Source organism: Gymnodraco acuticeps, unplaced genomic scaffold (genome assembly GCF_902827175.1).
Source record: "Gymnodraco acuticeps unplaced genomic scaffold, fGymAcu1.1, whole genome shotgun sequence".
Taxonomy (NCBI): domain Eukaryota; kingdom Metazoa; phylum Chordata; class Actinopteri; order Perciformes; family Bathydraconidae; genus Gymnodraco; species Gymnodraco acuticeps.
Window position 1 is genome coordinate 5,430,799 of NW_022990590.1, and position 22,458 is coordinate 5,453,256.

The window sequence follows — 22,458 nt, forward strand, 5'->3', positions numbered from 1 at the left end:
GCTGTGCGATTATGGCAAAAATCATAATCACGATTATTTGGGTCAATAATTGATATCACAATTATTTTGACGATTATTCATTGACCATTTATTGAACTTTAAAACAAATAATATTTTACCAATAAACAAGATCAACAAATATGTTGGAGCGCACTTCCAAAACCATACTAAACATATATTATTAATATGATAAATAAAAATAAATTAGACCAAAATAAATGAAATCAAATATGATGTCACAACCTACTGAAAACTCCTTAACATATAGCCAACATTTTGGTAAAACATATTCAACATATTCCACTCAGTTAAACGTTGAAGGCTGGCCAACCGTCATGGTCCAAAAGTAACAGGAAATAAATGTTGAACTACAATTTAAGACCAAATAAAAATGTTTAGGCCACCGTGGCAAATGCTGGTAGGGCTGCTCGTGTCATCTCTTAAAGATGTTTTGCAAGAAACACCAGCCTGTTTACATGGTCTGGTTTCAGAGATGAGCGCAGGCAGGGGACGATATTGCCACCTGTACTGAAGACCCTCAGCCACGCCCCGACACAGCGGTGACGCCGGCCAATCACAAAGCTTTGATGCGTTCAAGTGCATTATTCTGGCACAGGAAGATTATGTTACAGGACATAAAACAGAATATTGTTGTTCTATTTTTAGACACATCTCGCGATCGACTGGTTGGGCACCCCTGGGCTAGACCATAGGCCCGTTGTGGTGGCAAAGTAGTCAGCTGAAGCCACATCTCTCTCAACTTCCCCACGGCATTTGTCATATAGTGCAGGCAGCGCAGACCTGCTGAAATAATACCGAGACGGCATCGCGTAACGCTTGTCCAACGTGTTGACAAGTTGCTTAAAGCCCTGGTTGCTAACAGTGCTAACTGGGCACATATCTTTAGCGATGTGAAATGTAATGGCACCTGTAATATCTCTGTGTCTCTGCGAGCTCGTCGCGTAGGCCGTTGCTCTGTACAATGCGTCCTGAATCGATGACTGTGATGATGTGGTGGATGAAGTCGAGCGGGCATCTGCTTTTTGTTGTATTACTGCCCGGTCGTATTGCACTTTGTGGTTGTATTTCAGATGATTAAAGAGATTGGTTGTGTTAGCGTGTGGTGCCAACACAACCTGGTAACAAATCCTGCACTGTACTTTGTTTTGCTCCACGTCGGACTCCTGAAAGCCAAAGTACTTCTTTAGCGATGTGAAATGTAATGGCAAAGTACTTGCAAATAGTGGAAATAGTTTGACCCTTCTTTTTAACGAGTTGCTGCTCTGGTTCTGACATCTTCGCTCGCGCTGAACACTCACAACACATGTCACTCCCACGTGGCCGAGTGGGCTTTTAGGGAGGGGCGAAAGCGCACCCAGCAAAATAATCGTATTTTGTCAATTATGCTGTTTTCATAATCGTCGCAAGCCATAATCGTAATCGCGATTAAAATACGATTAATTGCACAGCCCTACCCTGTGCCCTAATGGGCCGGCCGCCACTGAAATACAGGAAGATTCTTTTGGGACATTTCTTTCCTGAACAATAAAGGATTTACCTTTTAAAATCAAATATACATAGCACAAATTCGACAGATATTTTCCAAAAACGACATGTTATTCAAATCTGCATGGAAATCTTTCCAGATATAAATCTATTTACACAGAAGGTTTTCACTGAAGCCAGTTAGATAACTGTGGGACAAAATCAGCAATGTACATAATACAATTAATGATGGCTTAAATTAATTTGGCTGCTATTGGTTCAGGTATTGTTCACTGTCACCCTGTCATGGCAATAATATAAAAATGAAATGAACGGAACAAATAAAAATGAAATGGCATACTCAGGACATTTTACCAGAGCAGAGCCATCCTTTTTGTCATCAGTAAAACCTGTGCATATGACAGATCAACATTTCCCCTGATGTTTGAAAATATCCCGTATTGGTAATATACTGTTTTCATGGACTATGACACTATGACCTCCTCCAGGCTGTCTCTGAATTCAACAATTGGTAAGGATAATTTTGAAGTGCAGACTTGTATTATTTTACTTGATGTTAAACATCTATGTGTCTTTCATGACATGTTGAGCCTAGCATGGCAACCAAAATATGGGGAGTGGAGCTAGCCTACTTACAGCGAAACACAAATAAAAACACCTTCAATAAACTCAAATAATATAATCTTTCCGTGTTATGTATGTTATGTAAATGTTTTAATTAGATAGATGGATCTTTATTTTGTCATTGTACAGGTACAACGAAATTACAATAAACTCAAGGTGCCAACACGCAACAACAAGACAATATAAAAACAACAAGACAATATAAAAACAACAAGACAATATAAAAACAATAAAAACAATAAATGGGACTTAAAAAAGACATGATAGGGAATATGTACATAAATAAATAATAAATAAATTAAATTGCACGATTCCCCTCGTATTGCACGGAAGGCTTATATCATTTAAATGTTAGCAGCGTTTAGTGCACATATGGCCCTGGGAAAAAAACTGAACTTGAGTCTGTTAGTCCGGGAAGACATGGTACGGAAGCGCCTGCCTGAGCGCAGCCGTACGAAGTGCTCGTTACCCGGGTGGTGTGGGTCCTTGAGGATTTGGACTGCCTTCTTAAGGCAACGAGAGCTGTACAGTACCTCCAGGGAGGGGAGGGGGCAACCGATGATCTTCTGGGCCGAGTTGATGACCCTTTGGAGTGCACCCCTCTCTGCGGCTGTGCAGCTGAGGAACCACACGCAGATGCAGTAGGTGAGGATGCTTTCCACGGCGCAGCGGTAGAAGGACACAAGCAGATCCTGTCTGAGGTGGTAATTCCTGAGTATTCTCAGGGAGTAGAGTCTCTGCTGTGCCTTCTTGACGGTTGCCGTGGTGTTGGTCCTCCAGGACAGGTCCTCCGCCAGGTGAACGCCCAGGAATTTGATCACTGAGACTCTCTCCACACAGCCTCCATCAATGTACAGGGGGTGCATGTCGGTCTTCTTCCTCCTAAAGTCAATGATCATTTCCTGGGTTTTCAGCTTGTTCAGCTGCAGGTTGTTTACTTTGCACAACGCTAGCAGTTGCTCCACCTCTTCCATGTACGCGGTCTCGTCACCCCCTGAGATGCAGCCCACCACGGTGGTATCATCAGCGAACTTTATGATGGAGTTGCTGGTGTGGGCGGGGACGAGATCATAGGTGTAAAGAGCGTATAGTAGGGGGCTCAGCACGCAGACCTGTGGTGATCCGGTGCTGAGACTGAGGGACGTGGAGGTGTGGGTGCCAATCCTCACTCTCTGGGGGCGATCAGACAGGAAGTCCTTAATCCATAGACACAAGGAATGGGATACTCCCAGGACTGATAGCTTGGTCACCAATCTGTCAGGGAGGATGGTATTAAATGCAGAGCTGAAGTCCACAAAGAGCATCCGTGCGTAGCTCCCCCTACTCTCCAGGTGAGACAGGGTAGAGTGGAGAGCTGTGGCGATGGCGTCCTCCAATTACTTTAGCAAGCTAGCCACAATGCTATATGGTGTCTAGCTAGTGGCGGATGTTGTAGCTTCAACTCTTAGTAATGAAAAGTTAAACTACAATAGGGGCATTCACACCAAGTTATTTTCCCACAATAGTTCATGAGAACTCTTTTAGTTCTGATGAACTAAAGCAGATCGTGTTCACACCACAATGAGTTCCTGGGGGTGGATTAGGCAAATGAAGCCGCTGACGTCACTTCTTCTGCTTTGAGTTTACTGGCAGGCCGCAAACAACTTCACGGCGAGTACAGTAGGTGGCGGTATGCACCTTAAAGTTGCAATCTGCCAAAAAAGAAGAAGAAAAACTTCCGCTTCCGCTGTATTTGATGCGTCTGTTTACCTTCCGACCTCAGACATGATGGAGTTGATTGAAGGTATGGTTATGGTGCTCGTGTTATCCAGCTTCGTAACTGAGTTATTTAAAATTACAATAGTGCAGACACACCTTAGTGCAAAGATAAAATGTCAGTATCAAAACAGTGTGGCAATATAATAACAAACTGTGCCAGGTGTGTCGTATGCACAGTAAATAGGCTCAGCAGTTAACACACCTTTATTATATATCCTCCTGAGAGCAACTGCATCCGTCTGCCATGAACCCTACAGAAACCTACGTGTTAGTTTTGGCCCATAGTGGACTCCATTTTGTGTTGTGTAAAATGGAGTAAATAAAAAGTTAGCAAATCCCCATGTCCTCCTCAGAGGACATTCATAAAAACATTTAGTTTTAGGTCAAATAATTATTACACTGCTCTGAAACTCACTACACTAACTCCTAAGATGTTCCCTTACTATAATTAATAAAAAATATTGAACTCACAACACTGGTAATCACTTACATGTGATGTATAGGATGATACACAGGTCACTGTAAAGATAAAGTGTCAGAGGAGAAATAAGCAAGATACAGGATCTGTTTAATCGCCATAGGCTCTCTTTTACCACTTGCTGGACTTCCGACCGTTACCACTCTTATATTGTTTTGTAGTCCTGCTTCAGTTTCTTTATTTTGTCCCGGGCATGACTTAGCGCTGTGAACGATTCCCATGGCCGCTAACTTTACCAAAATACAGTCGTACATTTTCGCGTTGGAAACTGCCTTCAGTAGAAGTCGTCCGAGTAAATCTCCAGAAGCGCCAACACATCATCATCACTCCACCGCTCCGCTGATTTATTTGGTGTTGCCATAACTGCTTTCATAAAATTAATCTCTTTGTTGGTGCGCTGCGCTGAGCTTTTAATGCGAGCAAATAAAATGGCGGCTTCCAAAACTTTTCCAGAGATTTACGGGCCGTGGTTTGCATTCCGCCCAGCCAATCAGAAATACGAATATTTTTCTCCCACGAAAGTCCCTGCTCTCTAGCAGGGACTGAAAAGGGGGTAAAATTGGTTCTGATGAACTAATTTAGTTCAGGGGGCTTTTTGGTGTGAACGCAAATATCCAACCCAGTCTCATGGCATTTCGTGTTCACCAACACGATTTTTAATCTATTGATTCGTGTTCACCAACACGATTTTCCCCTTTTTTCGTGTTGCACAGCACGATTTTAAAAGCAATGTATTTCTACTGGTAATGACGCTCATGGAAGCACGGCATTCGTTTGTGTCGGCTGCCCTTAAAGGCAATGTGAGCGTCCATTCTCATTGGATAACGGAGAATTGTACACCCGGAAGTAAGTATTCCCCTTACTGTCGATTGACTGTCGATTGATTTTACAGTGATATCTGCACTACTCATCGACTAAAAAACACCAAATTATCCTTGTTAATTACACAACATTGATTGGTTTAAATTGTGTGCAATGCTTTTGTATTTTTCCCCTTCGATTCGGAGAAACAAATATTTTTTCGGAGTAAAGGATAGCAGAAGACACTACACTACCCAGAATCCCCAGCTATCGTTTAGGACTACACCATTATAATACCATATATATACCATTATATAACACAGTTTGAGTTTTGTGAAACCTTTATTGTATTTGTGAAAATACAAACACAGGTGGAAGGCTGAGGTTGCTGCAGCAGGCCAGGATCAGAATCAGAGAGTGAACCACCCAGCTGGGCAAGCCTTTATGCCTTCTTGTATTTTCACAAATAGAATAAAGGTTTCACAAATCTCAAACTGTGTTATAAATAATCTTTAGCCTCTCTGGGATAATCCAGTCCAGATTTGATGAGTCTAGGTATAGTGGTTTTAGATCAGGACCTGGTCTAATGTGGTCTACATGTACATCTACATGAAATCTCCCTTTTTTATATTTTCATAAATAGAATAAAGATTTCACAAATCTCAAACTGGGTTATAAAGAATCTTTAGACTCTCTGGGATAATCTAGTCCAAATAAATCGGCTATGCAGCGATTTAAGAGGTTCAAACACGGAGGATTGTTCGCTCAGCGCTGAAAATTAAATGTCCCTTAACTTTCCCCTTAACTGCCGAATCGGATGCTCTGAATCGGAAGCCAACTTCAGCGTCGTCCAGTTTCACCTGTTGGGTTTATTAACCCCAAGATCATCTGGGGCTGTTGGTATTTGAGCGGTTGCTGGCCCAATAGTACCTGTTGATGTGCTGCAAGGTAGCGTCTGTAGTGGAGGCACCGGCACGGAGCAGGAGGAGGATGCTGGCGGGTGTGGTACAGGGTGTGGCAACGCAGGTGGTGATGGTAGGGGCACAAGGAGCTGTGCATCGGAGGACAGCGTTGGTGGTGGCCGCCTTGATGAGTCAAGGCTTGGGCTCGCTGACTCAGCTCCGGGATTTGCCGAGGTCAAGCTTGTGACATTAAGGCGTGCTGCTGCAACGGCAGGTGCACCATCGGCTGCAGTTCTTTCATTGCTATTTCGTTTTAATAAATCCTTAGACCTTTTGAGCCAATTTCTGATGTCCATTTTGTAATTCAAACAGAAATGGGAGTCTACTGAATGCACAATAAACAAATCCAGAATAGGCGGCAGAGTGTGACGCTGTGATTGGTCTAAATGTGGACGAATCACAAATCACAACAGACACATGAATTTATTTGACGTAGCCTGCGATTTTTTTGTTTTAGTTACTATCTGACATCACATACATCGTAGCATAAAAGTTTACAGTTGATTTATAACAACAACAACAATTTTTTTATTTTTTTTTATTTTTATAAATAATAAAATCGTGTTTATTGGGGGAGGGCCAGAATGTCAAATGGGAGGGCCTGGCCCTCCCACGGCGCCGGGCATGAATACCATCCTTAATAAATACCATCCTTATAAATGTATATAAATACAATACCGTTTTAAATGATACTTGTGTTTTAATGTTTGATTCCATTAATTGAATTAAATATGTTTTAATGAATTCTACAGAAATGATTGTTACATTGTCATAATGTAACCTTTGTTCTTTTATTTGCCTCACCAGAAAACAGTCACACCTCCTCTTGAAGACATTTTGCCTCCTGCTATCGACTTCAGGTTCACATCAGGTAAGCCCTTGAGTGTGTCAGACTAGTTATTGTTTCAGAGGTTAATTCAAGACGTGTTATGTTTACATACTAATGCAGGGCTCAACATTAACGACTGCCCGATGGCCCGGGGCCATCTAGTAATTTAGCTCGGGCAATGAAGCCTCACCTGCTGGTTGCCCGATCGGGCAATCTATTATGCCAGTATCATGTAGCTCGCGGATCCAGTAATGAGTGATCCGACAGTAAAACGAAACATATCTATAACTAGTTTAGGTAGTTTGAGAGGTAATTAAATAGCTACGTGTGATATTCTAACCTGAAGTGTGTGTGTTTTGTCCGCTCACCGCTGCATGTGATCATGCAGAGCTGCGTGTCGACTCGTCAGCTTAGACTTCACTCGCGTTTATGTCCATATCGATCAGATCCAGCTAGTTCTAGCTAATGATATGACTACCTGCTTATTAAAAGACACCTAAACAAAATGTCGCTATGCAACCGAGTGAGGCCACAAAGTATAGCGCAGCATTATGCATTTGTTTACATGCCCACCGGAACCCAGAGGCATTACCAACAGATCAACGCACAATCAACCCATACACGACATCTCTTTCTCCACATTAAGTGTTAGACATTGGAATAGACTATTCTTGTCTGTCACATACTCTTCTTGTCTGTCACATAAGTGGCGCAAGTTGCAACCGAAGCGGTATTGCGCTAAAGGGAAATTATTTTTACCGGACATTTTGACCGAAGAGATTTAGATTTAGCCGGCTAACGCAGTAGGGCCTGGCTCATTTCATGGCATCTGCAGGCAGTGGCAAGTACTTCCGGCATCTGCCACAGAGGCCACTACTCCGTGGCATCTGTGGCAAGTACTTCCGGCATATGCCACAGATGCCACTACTCTGTGGTATCTGTGGCAAGTACTTCCGGCATATGCCACAGATGCCACAACTTGCCGAGGCATCTGCCGCTGCTCAACGGGAGTTGCCACAAGATGCCAGAGTAAGAGAAGGTTTACTGTAGGCTTAGCCACGGGAAGTCATTTTGCTCAGGGGGTGCTGCCAAAAGTGGGGAGGAGGCCGCTTAAAAAAAAAAAAAAAAAAGGCGGTGCCGGGCCGGGCCCGGCTGTCAGCGATACGAGCCGCATACATTGTTTGTTAAAGGCGAGACAGGCAAAAACATAGTTTTTCATGCACTGGTCAATTTTGAGATGTTGTGCTATTTTGATTCCATAACATGTTTTCTTTCAGGCTTTTGGAAGGAAAACGTACAAAATACACATTTAAGTGTTTATTTTACTATAGTTTGTCTATTTGCGTCTGTATAGTTCTCCTACATTCACCAAAAGTTAGCATTCTAACGTAACATAAAGTACCGCGACCGCTGTGTGCACCATGTCAACAGAGATATCGTTGGAAAGCTCCGTCTCTCCTGCACAATCTCATCAGATCCAAATATGGTCATTTCCTTTGTATCAGCAACCAATCGTGAAAGTACAAAAGGGTCTTAAACCAATAAACGAAATCTCATTGGCTGGTGTCAATTTCTGACAACGTGATTCGTTCAGATGCGTCACGTGGTGTGCTAAAACACTTCCTGATTAGCTTTCCGCTAGAAATTGAAATCTCAAAATGGCAAAAGAACGGCGAAAAAAACATTCACAGAGAAGACGACAACAAATGTCACTTGCACGAAGCAAGGTTATACAAAAAACAAATGACCCCAAACATGAAATACCTTCACGGAGTGCGTCGAGGCACAAGCTGTCATCCAAAGAACAGGAGGGTTTAGCTAGCGCCTCACTGCAATCTTTAAAGGTCGTTTTCTCAAAATGAGTTTTTTCTCCTACTCTGAGTTCGAAATTTCAACTTCAGTAGCACTTACATACACCAAACCTTCCAGTTATATTCCTATCAATATTATGAAGGCTTTTACAGAAGGGTTTGTTCATATGTCATTCATAGCCTGAATTATATAAGATTTTATACCTAGAAACATGGCGGAAATTGATATTTTAGGGCTGTTGACAGTATTTTCTGATTTATGGAGTGATAAAAAGAGATATCCAAAATCCCTTCTGTAAAAGCCTTAGATGCTAATATGACTACAAAATGAAACGAGAATTTTGAACCTGGCTTTATCCAAAGTTCAGATTTCGGTTCCTGAAATTTGTTAAAATATGCGCAAATTTAATGAGATAATGGCTCATTTGCATATTCAGAAAACTTGTAGAACAAGAAACAATTGCCTTATTGTAGGTAATTAACTGGAGACATTTCTAGCTGATATCTTTAAGTTAAAAAAAATTACCCTATTCACCTGGTGTCTCGCCTTAACTGTTAGGCTTAATAAACCATTATAGACCTACATCACTTAGCAACAGCTGCACATGCCCACATGCTAACTATGGGTCTTACTACATAACATTACAAATAGTCAGAACATATTATTTACAATATTAATAAAACTATGAATTCAATTTTAACTGCTGATTGACAAGGCAAAACACTGCACAGCGGCAGCAGCATTAAAGGAAAAATCGTCTTACCTTGTGTTGGGGCTTCACAAAACTCCAAATGTAGCCTGGGGTGGCACTAATGAAGACCCTCATTAGAGCAGATATATCCACATTGTCCAACATGTTACTGTGGACATGCATCAAAGTCAGATGTGTCAGTCTCTTCTGTGTCATATTACTCTAGTTGTAGAGGTGGTGGGCTGAGGAGTAGCTGGTGGTCCACTCTTTTTATTGGGTTGTTTGTTGGAGAAAAAAATCCAAAATCCTTTTTTGCGCGATTCTAGAAAGTTGTCACTCTGCAGTGTGTGTGTCGCGTCAATTACGTCACTCTCCCACGACCTAGATGACTCGGATTTTATTTATTTGGAAAATAAATACAAGCCACCTGACTGATACAAATATATACTATGACTATTACATTATACAGCTAATTTTATTTAAAGTAAAATCATAACTATTTTATGTAGTTTAATCATTTTTATTTAGGTGGTCACTCAGTTTTTCAAATGTACACCACTCGCCAACAGGGGGTGCTGCAGCACCCCCAGCACCCCTACTTCCCGCGGCTATGACTGTAGCTGCCACTCGCCTTCCGTGGCAAATGCAGCTATTTAAACCCGTATTTATCGTGTAAAATGCCGCTGTTTAGGCATGATTATGACCTGTTTTTAAAAGAAGATACAAAGTTGTTTGCATGTAAAGAAGTCTGTAACCCACGCATGTAACTTTACATCTGTTTGTTCAAAGTGTCTTAAGGTGATCCAGACAGGCTGGACCAGAGGAGGAGAGACAGATCTGGACTCCTAGCAGAGAACTTCAGCACGGATTCCAAGGTACACCTTTTTCATACTTTACAAAGAATGCATAAAGTAATGACTCTAATACACTGATATACATGCCATTAAACATGACTGAATACTAGATCACCTACACATCAGTGATGTTGAGTGTACTTTCTTAGCAAAAGGTTATATTTACATTTTACCAAGCAACATCACTTTTTTGTTCAACTTTCACATTTCAATGTATTTAAGGCAAATATTATTGAACATAGTGAGAGCTGCGACCCTTTGCCTCTGCATACTGACTGTAAAACATGTTGATTCTTTCAGTGAGACAACCGAACAGAGCAAGCTTCTACAGTTGCACTAAGTTTTGATAACAGTTAAATATTATTTTAATAATACATTTATTTCAATGTTGATGAATTTAGAACGGTTTATTCATAATCTGATTATTTTAGTACACGGTTGGATTTAAAAAACACATTCAAATAAGAAAATCATTATATTTATAGGCCCTGAAGAAACAACACACCTCTTTCTTAAATAACACACTTGCTCTGCAATAATATGTGTTTTGATATTTCTGTTAGGAAAGCACAGGCCTGAGACAGGACTGCTTCACCATTTTCTCTTTCTCTGAGGGTCCAGAAGAACATCCAAGAGGGAAAGGAAAAGCTGATGTGATGAGATTTTTAAGAGACACTTAGGCCCTTTCTCATTTCACTAATTCCCCTCCTCGAGACTTAGTCCCGCCCACAGGAGATGCGAGCGGAGGAGTCGAGGAGGGGAACCAAGGAGAGAGGAGGGGAAGCAGCAGGCGGTTAGAGAAATGAGAACTCCTCTCCTCTGAGCGGTCATTTTAAAGAAAAGAGACGTCCATTAATGATGACAGGAGGCACAGCACTGTCTGATGGACAGATGTGTTCATGACGACTTAAATATTTAATTTAAATTCATTGACAGTGCGGTATAATGAGACAATAACAGGCTACAGATGCGCGCGCACACACACACACACACACACACACACACACACACACACACACACACACACACACACACACACACACACACACACACACACACACACACACACACACACACACACACACATATAGCCTATGTATATATTTATATAAATATATACAATTTCAGAATCAAACAGAGCACTCTCATAATAACGTAACACTATCAGAGACTGGATATACCCAAATAAATGGTGCCAATCTTCAGTCAGATGTGAATGTGTAACTTAACATTTTCAGTAAGAATAACTGACAAAAGGAGTACAAATACAATTTATTGAAATGTGAACTAAAAGTTATCAAGCATGAACCATCACAATTTTTTTTAAATAAAAACGAAATAATATACATAAGTTAAACTAAATGTTAATCTGTTAATTGATTAAGTAAACACATTTTGTCAAATAAAGTGACAGGCTAGACCTGTGCCCAGCATGGGCTAAGTTCTGTAGGTGCAGCTGGTGCAGGTCCTCCTCCCTCAGGCCAGGGGGGTATACTACGAAGCAGCATTTTAGCTTAGCCGGCTAACTTCAGGGAAAACTCGGGGTTTCCGGTCCTACGACGCTGGTTCTCTTTTTAGCAGGCTAGATCTCCATGGTAACTTATGCTGTGCGGCTAACCTGGTCGGGACCAGGCTAACCTGGTTGAAAGCTTACTTAAATATCTGCCACAACATAAGTAACCGGATCAGAGTAACATTAAGTACAGTCCGCGGCATGTCACATCATAATGTATCATTTATTTCCTTATCTGAGTCAGCTGAGCCGTATCTGGCCGTGCAACACTCACAGAGTCACATACTGTATGCAAAAGTATTATTTTAAGCAACACATTAAGTTGAGGAAACACTCGAGACAAATGTAATTAAAGTCTGATCCACTCATGTCTTAGACGGGGCAGTGATATCATAAACCTGTTAATGTACGCATTCAAACACGTTTTCTTTTACCAGCTGTATTCACCTTGCAGGTGCAGCTTTGTAGCTTTTATCCTGGATAAAGTGTTTAAGTCATGGATGTTTAAAGTTTAACGTCTTCATATTTGTCTAATTATATAGTTGAATTTTCATTCAGGAAGTATGACGCTGCGCTGTCAGTACGCTTGTCCATGTTTGTGATTGGTCGAATGCTCCAAATACCACCCCTTTCATGTGAACGCGCACCTAACTAGATAGGACACGGCTGGCTTGAGCGATCCACTTGATAACCCGCGTCGTAGTACCGTTTAGCGAGAGCGCGTATGTTTTGGATTAGGCCAACCGGCTAACTCAAACATATCCAGGTTAGGTTGAACCAGCTTCGTAGTACAGGCCTCTGGTCCTCCTTGCAGGGAAAGACCCTCAGCCCTCTCTGGCCAAAGCAACAGACAGGACGTTCATAAAGCTGAGGTCTCCCCCAAGGTCTCTAATCATCCATCCTGTGAATATGAGAGGGGAACAAATAGTGTAATAGATGCTTTGGACAATAAGAAATATAAAGTTAACTGTTGAGTTGCTCAGTTTTTTAGATTGACAGGGTTTAATAATACAAACAAAAGGAGAGGCACTGTAAAATAAAGATTGGTCTTTCAATAAATTGTGTTGATTTTGTCTTTTGAATTGTTTGTCTAAAGTCAAGTAGCTAGAACTGTTACTTATAGTTTGAATGATACAGTATGGTTATAATGTTTGGAGGAGGCATCACAGGTAAGAGCACCATTTGTTGTGTTCCATCCACAACAAATGCACACAGATTGATGTGTGTGTATGTATCTACTATTTCTTGAATCATTACTGTCAGTCCAAAACAAGAGATTTTGTTTTAGTAACATGTTTTAAAAACATTCTCTTTTCCACTACACTATCTTGAATATTTTAGTTTTTACATCACTACATTTATCTAACAGCTTTAACATTGTAAAGGTGTCACTTCGGACTCTGGGTAATTATGACAGCATGTCCTACTATTTTGAGTTTGAACAAACCAGACCTTGATCTATTAATGTAGAAAATAGTCGGCACATTAAACCATTATGAAAGTAATCATTAGTTAGCTCATTGTTCAAAATGAGCTCCAACTACAACAGTTAAGTCAACTCTTGCATCGGTAATAACAATAAAACAAATGATATAATATAATAGTATAACTTGTGTCTACTTTAAATACTTTAACAACACTTTAATAATTATACTAGCATACTTTTACTAAAGTAACATTAACATGTTTAAATGCAGGGCTTTGGCAAGAGAGTATTTCGTATAGTGTAGCATGGTCTACTTGACTTATCTAACCGAAGTGATCGTTATGTTACTTTGCAAACCGTCAACCCCCCCCCCCCCCCCCCCACACACACACACGCACACAAAAGGACACAGTAACTGTAAATGACGTAACGAAGTTGCCTTAATTAAAAGGAGTAACAAGGTTAATGTCATAGTTCAATTGGATAAATGAATACTTTATTTCATGTTATTTATAATCGTTAAATATGGCATGATTTAATACAGTTTGTTTTACATCTTGGGCCGATATGCGTATGTGTTTCTTGTGCCTAGGAACTAATGTTTGTTCATGTGCTGGTACTGCGTGTTTTGCTGTTACACTGTACAACTCCATGTGGGTTGACGTCTTTTTGAAGCTCTGCTGAGGTCTGTGATAAAGTTTAGTGTGACGGGAGGTCTGTGATGAAGTTATGCAGAAAAGGAACTAAATTAATCTCCTTTCACGACAAGCGGCCAACGAGGTATTTGTTTTGGGTTTTCATTTTCTTGTTTTCATTCATATGTGTAGCACAATATGCTAATGTGTTTGGCTATGTATGCGTGTCATTTCGGTGTTGTAGTTCTCACGGCGTAACGGAAGAGGGAAGGCTACAGGATGAAAACTCCCAAGAAATAAACGCCCGTTTTAAAGAACCGACCTGTGTCTGTGTCGTGAAAAGAGCTACAGTGAGAACTCGCCTGCTCAGCGCGGGTGGGAAAGACAACGAGACTGGAGCGAGAGACGACGCTGCGTTCAAGGACCATCCAGCACATCAGAGAAGCAACGCCAGCGGTGCACTGTCGGCATGACGACCGCAAGCTACGGTGATTAGACTGTGTCAAAGTCGCAACATTTCAGGATAAAGCCAGGAAGTGCTCTACCACATCCTTCAAGTTAAAGGTGGTGTGAGAAGTGGTTAATCTGGAAATTGCAAATAAGGACTCAGGTCTATCATCTATGCTAAGCCTATGCTGGTGATGAAGCTAATGTGTTGGTGTTCATGAATGGTACATGTCAAAGGGTTTAAAGACGAAAATTAATCATATAAGAAAGTAAAGAAATTATAAGTTAATATTAAAGAAAGAAGATATTATTTATAAGTTCAAGTTAAAAAAGAAGAACGTTTTCACATTTTATGAAAGGTATTACACTTAAAGGACCATTTTTACTTGAGCTTTAAAGGGTCATTCCACTAACAAAAACATTTTCTTTGTAAAGTATAAGTGATGTAATGCCTTTCTAAGCATATTTCACTACATTTAAGGTTTATTAGTAACAAGCTAAATCTTATTCTTGTTGTTATTTTGTTGTAAAGCTGAGGTCAAGTTAAACTTGTTAATGAGTGCATACATTTGATAACCTCACTGATTACTTATGTATACATTCAGAGATCCAATTCAAGCTTAGTAGTTACACATGCTCTATTACAGTCGGTTATAAGTTATTAAGTCATCTCAAAATGTCAGAAGCAGGGACTGAGACCTGCCACAAAAATGCCAAATCATCTGCTCAACTTGAAACAACAGAAACAGAGTTGGCAGAAGAAGTGGAAGAGCTACGAAGAAGTGAAAGAAATCGAACACTAACAGAAAAAGGAAAAGAACTCCAAGCTGAAAAGTTGAAAAGTGTACAACGTCACTACAGAATCGTCTATGAGAAATGGAGGTACCATGTGAGAATAGGCAAAGAAATACTGAATGATGACGCCTCCAAGGATGAATTGAGAGAGCTTATTGCAAATATAAAAAGCTCTTGCTCAGATGTAAAAGCCTTGTATGAAGAGTTACGTCTCATACATACTCCTGAACCGAACCTGCGACGCAGAGTTGATACATGCATATCACTCTCAGGATTTATTATTCGAAAGGCAGAGAGACAGCTTGAAGAGAATACAGCAGACTTAAAGGAAGAATCTTGGCCCAATGTTGGATCTGTTCTAAACTCAACTGACTCTTCATTATCTCCACTGTCTTGTCGATCAAAGTGTAGCTCCGCTCATTCTAGTCTTCTCAAAAGATTTGAAGCTGCAGCTGAAGCCGCTGCATCTCAGGAAGTCCTAGCAGTTTTAGGTGAACAAGAAAAGGAAGCAACAGAACTTCAAAGGCTGGAGACTGAAGATAAAAAACAGATGGCACAATTTGAGTTCGAAAGGCAAGCCAGACTTCAGGCAATGCAAGAAAAGCGCAGAAAGCTTGAACGCCTAGAAGAGGTTAACAAGCTGAAAGCCGCAAGAGCTCGAGTCAAGGTGTACAATCGAATGGAAGAAAATTATGAAGCAATCGACTCACTGTATGATGTTGAACCAGCTAGAGAAACCCAAGCTCTGTACTCCACAACTCCACCATTCGTTTATCAGTCTCAGCCAGTAACGGCACAAGTCATCAATGCTTCAAGTCCTCCGTTCATACCTCAACCTCTACAACCTGCAAGTCAAGCTTATAGTCTCCACAGTCCACAGCAAGTACCACAAGCTCTACCAACCTCAATGCCCTTAGCTCAGATGCAGAATAGTGCTGACTTGGTTAAAAATACTAGCAGAAGCAATAAGTGCAAATCACCTTCCAACACCAGAGCCTGCATTATTCACAGGAGATCCTTTGAAATTCAAAGACTGGCAACTATCCTTTGAAACTTTAATAGACAGGAAAAACATTCCAAAGAATGAAAAACTGTATTACCTTAGAAAGTACATAGGAGGTGCTGCAAAGAAAGCAGTAGAAGGATTCTTCCTGTTAGGCACCGAAGCAGCATATGACTCTGCCTGGCAGCTGTTAGAAAAACGTTTTGGAGACCCATTTATTATTGGGAAGTCCTTCAGAGACAAGCTACATGGATGGCCAAAGATAAGCTCTAAAGATGGCAGCGAACTAAGATAATTTGCAGACTTCCTTAAGAGCTGTGAGGCTGCAATGCCCCACATTAAGACATTAGAAGTACTGAATGACTGCAACGAGAGTCAACAAATATTGATGAAACTGCCAGATTGGTTGGTATCCGGCTGGAACCGAAAAGCAATGGAGGCCAGACATGCAAATGGTGGTTACCCACCATTCAAAGTGTTTGTAGATTTCATATCAAAGGAAGCAGATCTCGCATGTGATCCCATATCCTCGATACAAGCTATCAGGAGTGTCGAAAGTGAAAAAACAAAGAATCCAAGAAGCCAAACTATTCAAGCAAAGACACTGTCCACAAACACAACACAAAGTAGCATCCCAACATGCATCCTTTGCAAAGGAACAGGACACGTCCTCCCAAAGTGTAGAAAGTTTGTAGAAAAGACAGTTGAAGATCGCATCAAGTTTGTGTATGCAGAAAGGCTATGCTTTGGATGTTTGAATACTGGTCATCAGTCAAAGGCGTGCAATGACAAAAGCACATGTGAAAAGTGTCAGAGGAGACATCCAACGTGTTTGCATGACGACAAGTTCAAAGGCAAAATGTCAACTACCTTTTAATGGAGACGACATCTCAATGGACAAAACAGACACCAAAGAAATCGCTGCAACCACCAACAGAGTCATACAAGAAGGCCCAAGCACACAAACGTCCGCAATCATACCAGTCTGGGTCTCATCCACAAAACAGCCAGAACAAGAAGTTCTTGTCTACGCACTCTTGGACACACAGAGTGACACGACTTTCATTCTAGATGAAGTGGCCCAAAATCTTGACACAAACAAAGAAAATGTTCGTTTGCGGCTATCTACAATGTCAACAAAGTCAACAGTCATACCCTGTCAGAAACTGACAGAACTTCAAGTGAGGGGATACGACCTGGAAAAAATGATTCCTTTGCCACCTATTTTCACAAGAGAGTTCATTCCAGTTGACAGGTCACACATTCCTACCTCAGAGACAGCTCTAAAATGGCCACATTTGGAACAGTTGGCAGACAAGATTCCACCACCATTGGATTGCGAAGTAGGTCTTTTAATCGGATATAACTGTCAGCAAGCCCTTCTTCCAAGAGAGATCCTATCCGGTAAAGACAATTATCCATATGCACAGCAGACGGATCTTGGCTGGAGTATCGTCGGTTGCTCGAATCCAGCAAAGGATTACTGTGACACAATAGGAACTAGTCACAGAATCGTAGTGTGACAAGTAACACCTGCTGTCCAGCCAGCAATTCAGCTGAAGAGAGAAGTACACTTTGTGTGCAAAACTCAAGTCAAAGAGATCCATCCAACAGACATACTCAAGGTTCTCGAGTCGGATTTCACTGAACACACTACAGATGATAACCAAGTGTCTCAGGAGGACCTTCTCTTCTTGTCTAAAGTGAAGGAAGGTATCCGCCAAAGAGAAGACGGCCACTATGAACTCCCTCTTCCCTTCAAATCGGATAACCCTCATCTCCCTGACAATAAACGATCTGCAGTTCACAGACTGATCTCATTGGAAAGACGACTAAGGAGAAATGAACAGTATTACAAGGATTACGTTCATTTCATGAATGACATAATAACCAGAGGCGATGCTGAGAAGGTTCCAGAGTCTGAACTCAACAACCAAATATCATGGTACATTCCGCACCACGGAGTCTACCACCCCCACAAACCCGGACAAATCCGTGTGGTTTTTGATTGTTCAGCACGTTTCCAAGAAACCTCTCTAAACGATCATCTCTTGACTGGTCCCGACCTGACAAACACGCTCATTGGAGTGTTATGTAGATTTAGAAAGGGTCCGGTAGCCATAATGTGCGATGTTGAACGGATGTTCCACCAATTTCATGTCACAAAGGAACACCAAAACTACCTAAGGTTTCTCTGGTGGGACAAAGGCGACCTGGACTCAAAACCTTCAGTATATAGGATGAGAGTGCACCTGTTTGTAGCAGCGTCATCCCCTGGCTGCTCCAACTTTGGATTCAAACATCTGGCATCCCAGGATCATGGGAAGTTCAGTGAAGAGTCCATCAAGTTTATACAGAGAAGCTTCTATGTGGACGATGGCCTAATAAGTGTAAGGTCACCGGCTGAAGCCATCTGTCTTGTTGAAGAGTCAAGAGCCTTGTGCAGAACAGGAAATCTTCGTCTTCACAAGTTCGTATCCAACGACAAAGAGGTGATTGCTGCAATACCACCTGAAGAACTTGCCAAAAACAAGGATCTAGACTTAACTCTTGGAGAACTTCATATTGAGCGAGCACTTGGAGTTCAGTGGTGTGTTGAAGCAGATGAATTCCAATTCAGAGTTGTGGTTAAGGAAAATCCACTGACAAGGAGCGGAGTTCTCTCAACCGTTGCCTCTGTCTTTGATCCTCTTGGATTTGTGGCCCCCTTTGTGCTCCTCGGAAAACAAATCCTTCAGACTCTATGTCGGGACAGAGTGAGCTGGGACGAAGCTCTCCCTGCTCATATCCTGCCACAATGGGAGTCATGGCTTAGAGGTTTATCTCACTTGGCAACCCTAAAAATTCCAAGATGTTATCTTCCATCAAGCTTTGGCGAGGTCAAACAATATGAACTGCATAACCTTTCAGATGCAAGTACCAACGGCTACGGTGCATGCTCTTACCTCAGAGCTATAAGCAAAACAGGTCAGATCAATTGCTCACTCATCATGGGGAAGGCAAGAGTAGCCCCTACCAAACTAACGACTATCCCAAGACTTGAGTTGTCGTCAGCTGTGACTTCAGTACGCAATGGTGATGTCATCAAACGCGAGCTGGAGATTGAAAACCTGCAAGAATATTACTGGACTGACTCAAAGGTAGTCCTTGGTTACTTGAACAACAATGCCAAGAGGTTCCACACGTTTGTTGCCAACCGTATCCAGCGCATAAGATCTAGCACCAACCCTGAACAATGGCGACATGTTAGCTCTGAAAATAACCCAGCCGACTACGCCTCAAGGGGGCTGAGCGCAGTTCAGCTCAAAGAGTCTAACTGGCTAAAAGGACCTGACTTTCTTTTCCAGCTGAACCTTCCATGTGAAGAGAAGGTGAGAGCAGTGGAAACAAACGATCCTGAACTTCGCAAAGTTCATGTTCACAGAGTCAAAACTAAGGAAGAAAATTCACTGTTGAACCGCTTCTCTAAGTTTTCTGACTGGTCCAGGACAGTGAGAGCTGTCGCAAGACTCAAGAGATTTGTCAGAGAATCCAGGAGACTTCAGCCAAGAACTAATGAAGCAACTAACCTTGCAGAAAGAAGAGAAGCAGAAATCTTTATTATCAAGCTGGTGCAAGAAGAGGCCTTCACCGAAGAAATTAAAACAGTTCAGCTTCAAAAGGGAAGCACCTTGAACAAGCACAACAAGCTACACCTGTTGAATGCCTTCCTGGACAAGAACAATGTTCTTAGGGTGGGAGGATGGCTATCTCAATCAGCCTTACATCATGACATAAAACATCCTGCAATACTTCCGAAGAAAGCTCATGTGTCCGCCTTGCTCGTCAAACATCATCATGAGCGTGTACATCACCAAGGAAGAGGCATGACAATGAATGAGTTACGTGCGAATGGAATATGGATCCTGGGATGTGGAAATGTAGTTTCATCACACATCTACAAGTGTGTAAAATGTAGGAAATACAGAAGAACCACAGAGACTCAACAAATGGCCGATCTGCCAGAGGACAGAACTGAGACATCCCCTCCGTTTACTTACTGCGGTATAGATTGTTTTGGTCCCTTTATTGTGAAGGAAGGAAGAAAGGAGGTAAAACGATATGGATTGTTGTTTACCTGCCTATGCTCCAGAGCGGTGCATATAGAGACGCTAGACGATTTGACGACAGATGCCTTCATGAATGCACTTCGAACAATGGTAGCAATCAGAGGACCTGTGCGCCAATTACGATGCGACCAAGGAACAAACTTCATTGGTGCCAGGAGGGAGTTTTCTGAGTTGCTCAAAGGAATGGATCAGGAACGTCAACGAGCAATTGATTGCGAATTTGTAATGAATGTTCCTTCAGCAAGCCATATGGGAGGAGTCTGGGAACGCCAAATCAGAACGATTCGAAGCATTCTGACAGTCATGTTAGACAAGTCTGCAAGCAGACTAGACACCACAACTCTGAGAACATTCCTTTACGAAACAATGGCAATAATTAACAGCAGACGGTTAAGTGTTGAACACCTCCACGATCCTACTGGTCCAGAGCCTCTCACTCCCAACCACATAATAACCATGAAGTCATCAGTTATTCTGCCCCCTCCTGGAGAGTTCTGTAAAGAAGACCTCTATCTGCGCAAGAGATGGAGAAGAGTGCAGTTCTTAGCCAATGAGTTCTGGCGAAGATGGAAACGAGAATACCTGCTAAACCTCCAACAGCGGCAGAAATGGCCAAAGGCATCACAAAATTCACAAGTAGATGACATTGTCATTCTGCGAGACGACAACCTACCAAGAAATGAGTGGAAGCTCGCCAGAGTTGTAGAAACTCACCCTGGAACAGACGGCTTGGTGCGAAAGCTAAAGTTACTAGTCAGTAACACTACACTTGATAAAGGAAAACCACACACTAGATTAGTCTACCTCGAAAGACCTATTCATAAGGTAGTCACCTTACTTCACGCCACTTAAGTCCCATACATGAGAGTATAGTCATACACACTGAAAACACTTGACTGTTTCTTTGCATTTTGTTTGAACGAAATCCCACATTTGAGTTAATGAGTGATTTGGTGGGAGTGTAAATGATGTAACGAAGTTGCCTTAATTAAAAGGAGTAACAAGGTTAATGTCATAGTTCAATTGGATAAATGAATACTTTATTTCATGTTATTTATAATCGTTAAATATGGCATGATTTAATACAGTTTGTTTTACATCTTGGGCCGATATGCGTATGTGTTTCTTGTGCCTAGGAACTAATGTTTGTTCATGTGCTGGTACTGCGTGTTTTGCTGTTACACTGTACAACTCCATGTGGGTTGACGTCTTTTTGAAGCTCTGCTGAGGTCTGTGATAAAGTTTAGTGTGACGGGAGGTCTGTGACGAAGTTATGCAGAAAAGGAACTAAATTAATCTCCTTTCACGACAAGCGGCCAACGAGGTATTTGTTTTGTGTTTTCATTTTCTTGTTTTCATTCATATGTGTAGCACAATATGCTAATGTAGTTGGCTATGTATGCGTGTCATTTCGGTGTTGTAGTTCTCACGGCGTAACGGAAGAGGGAAGGCTACAGGATGAAAACTCCCAAGAAATAAACGCCCGTTTTAAAGAACCGACCTGTGTCTGTGTCGTGAAAAGAGCTACAGTAACGTTGTGATACACTTCAATTAATGATAACTACGGAGATTGCTAACAGCAAGGCACAAGGCTACTTCACTCATTTAGCTAGCTAATGTAAGATACAAATGCTGTCGAGCCCTCACTGCTTGTAAAATAAACAGCACAAACTGACTACTTACCCGAGCGGCGAGCCCCACAGTTCTCCGTCATTTTTCTCCCGGGTTGTTGTGATCACATGACTGACAAAGCCGTGCTCTGATAGGCCAGAAGTCGGTATGATTGCATTAGGACTCGATTGCTTATCCTGTCTGAGTAGCTCGGATGATGCTGCATCGCAATTTTGGACATCGAATTTTATACACCGAATTTTTTGACGTCGAATTTTTTTCACTTGAATTTTTTTCACTTGAATTTTTGGGATCGGAATTTGAAGATTCAAATTTTTTTTCACTTGAATTTTTACATTTTAATTTCACATAGGTAAATTCGGAGCAAAAACATTTAGATACATGATTTTCAAAGTAATTATTTTCAATGCTATACATTCGGTGTCTAATAAAATTCAAATACTTCTGTCTCTTGTTTGCTTCCATACAGGTGTATGCAATTATGAAAATGTCATAAACTGTGTTAAACTCAATATGGTGTTTGAATATTCTACAGTCTAGGTTGGACGACTATTGCATAAAGTTTCTTATCTTACATTTTGAA

At 41.5% G+C, this 22,458-nt stretch overlaps 1 protein-coding gene across 3 annotated transcripts; it reads left to right on the forward strand.

Annotated features, from left to right (window-relative positions):
* Positions 1-13,676: 13,676 nt before the first annotated feature.
* On the forward strand, positions 13,677-21,841 carry LOC117554157 (actin cytoskeleton-regulatory complex protein pan-1-like). Of its 3 annotated transcripts, XR_004570235.1 has the most exons (3): positions 13,677-14,034; positions 14,134-21,567; positions 21,667-21,841. XR_004570235.1 is itself a non-coding variant. In XM_034228427.1 (2 exons), the coding sequence occupies exon 2, from the start codon at positions 18,009-18,011 to the stop codon at positions 21,093-21,095; it is 3,087 nt and encodes a 1,028-aa protein (XP_034084318.1). In that variant the 5' UTR covers positions 13,677-14,034; positions 14,134-18,008; the 3' UTR covers positions 21,096-21,652. The 3 variants fall into 3 exon arrangements, 2 of the variants coding, with proteins under 2 accessions (XP_034084318.1, XP_034084319.1); XM_034228427.1 differs by lacking the exon at positions 21,667-21,841 and having other exon boundaries at positions 14,134-21,652; XM_034228428.1 differs by lacking the exon at positions 21,667-21,841 and having other exon boundaries at positions 14,134-16,775.
* The last annotated feature ends 617 nt before the right edge of the window (positions 21,842-22,458 follow it).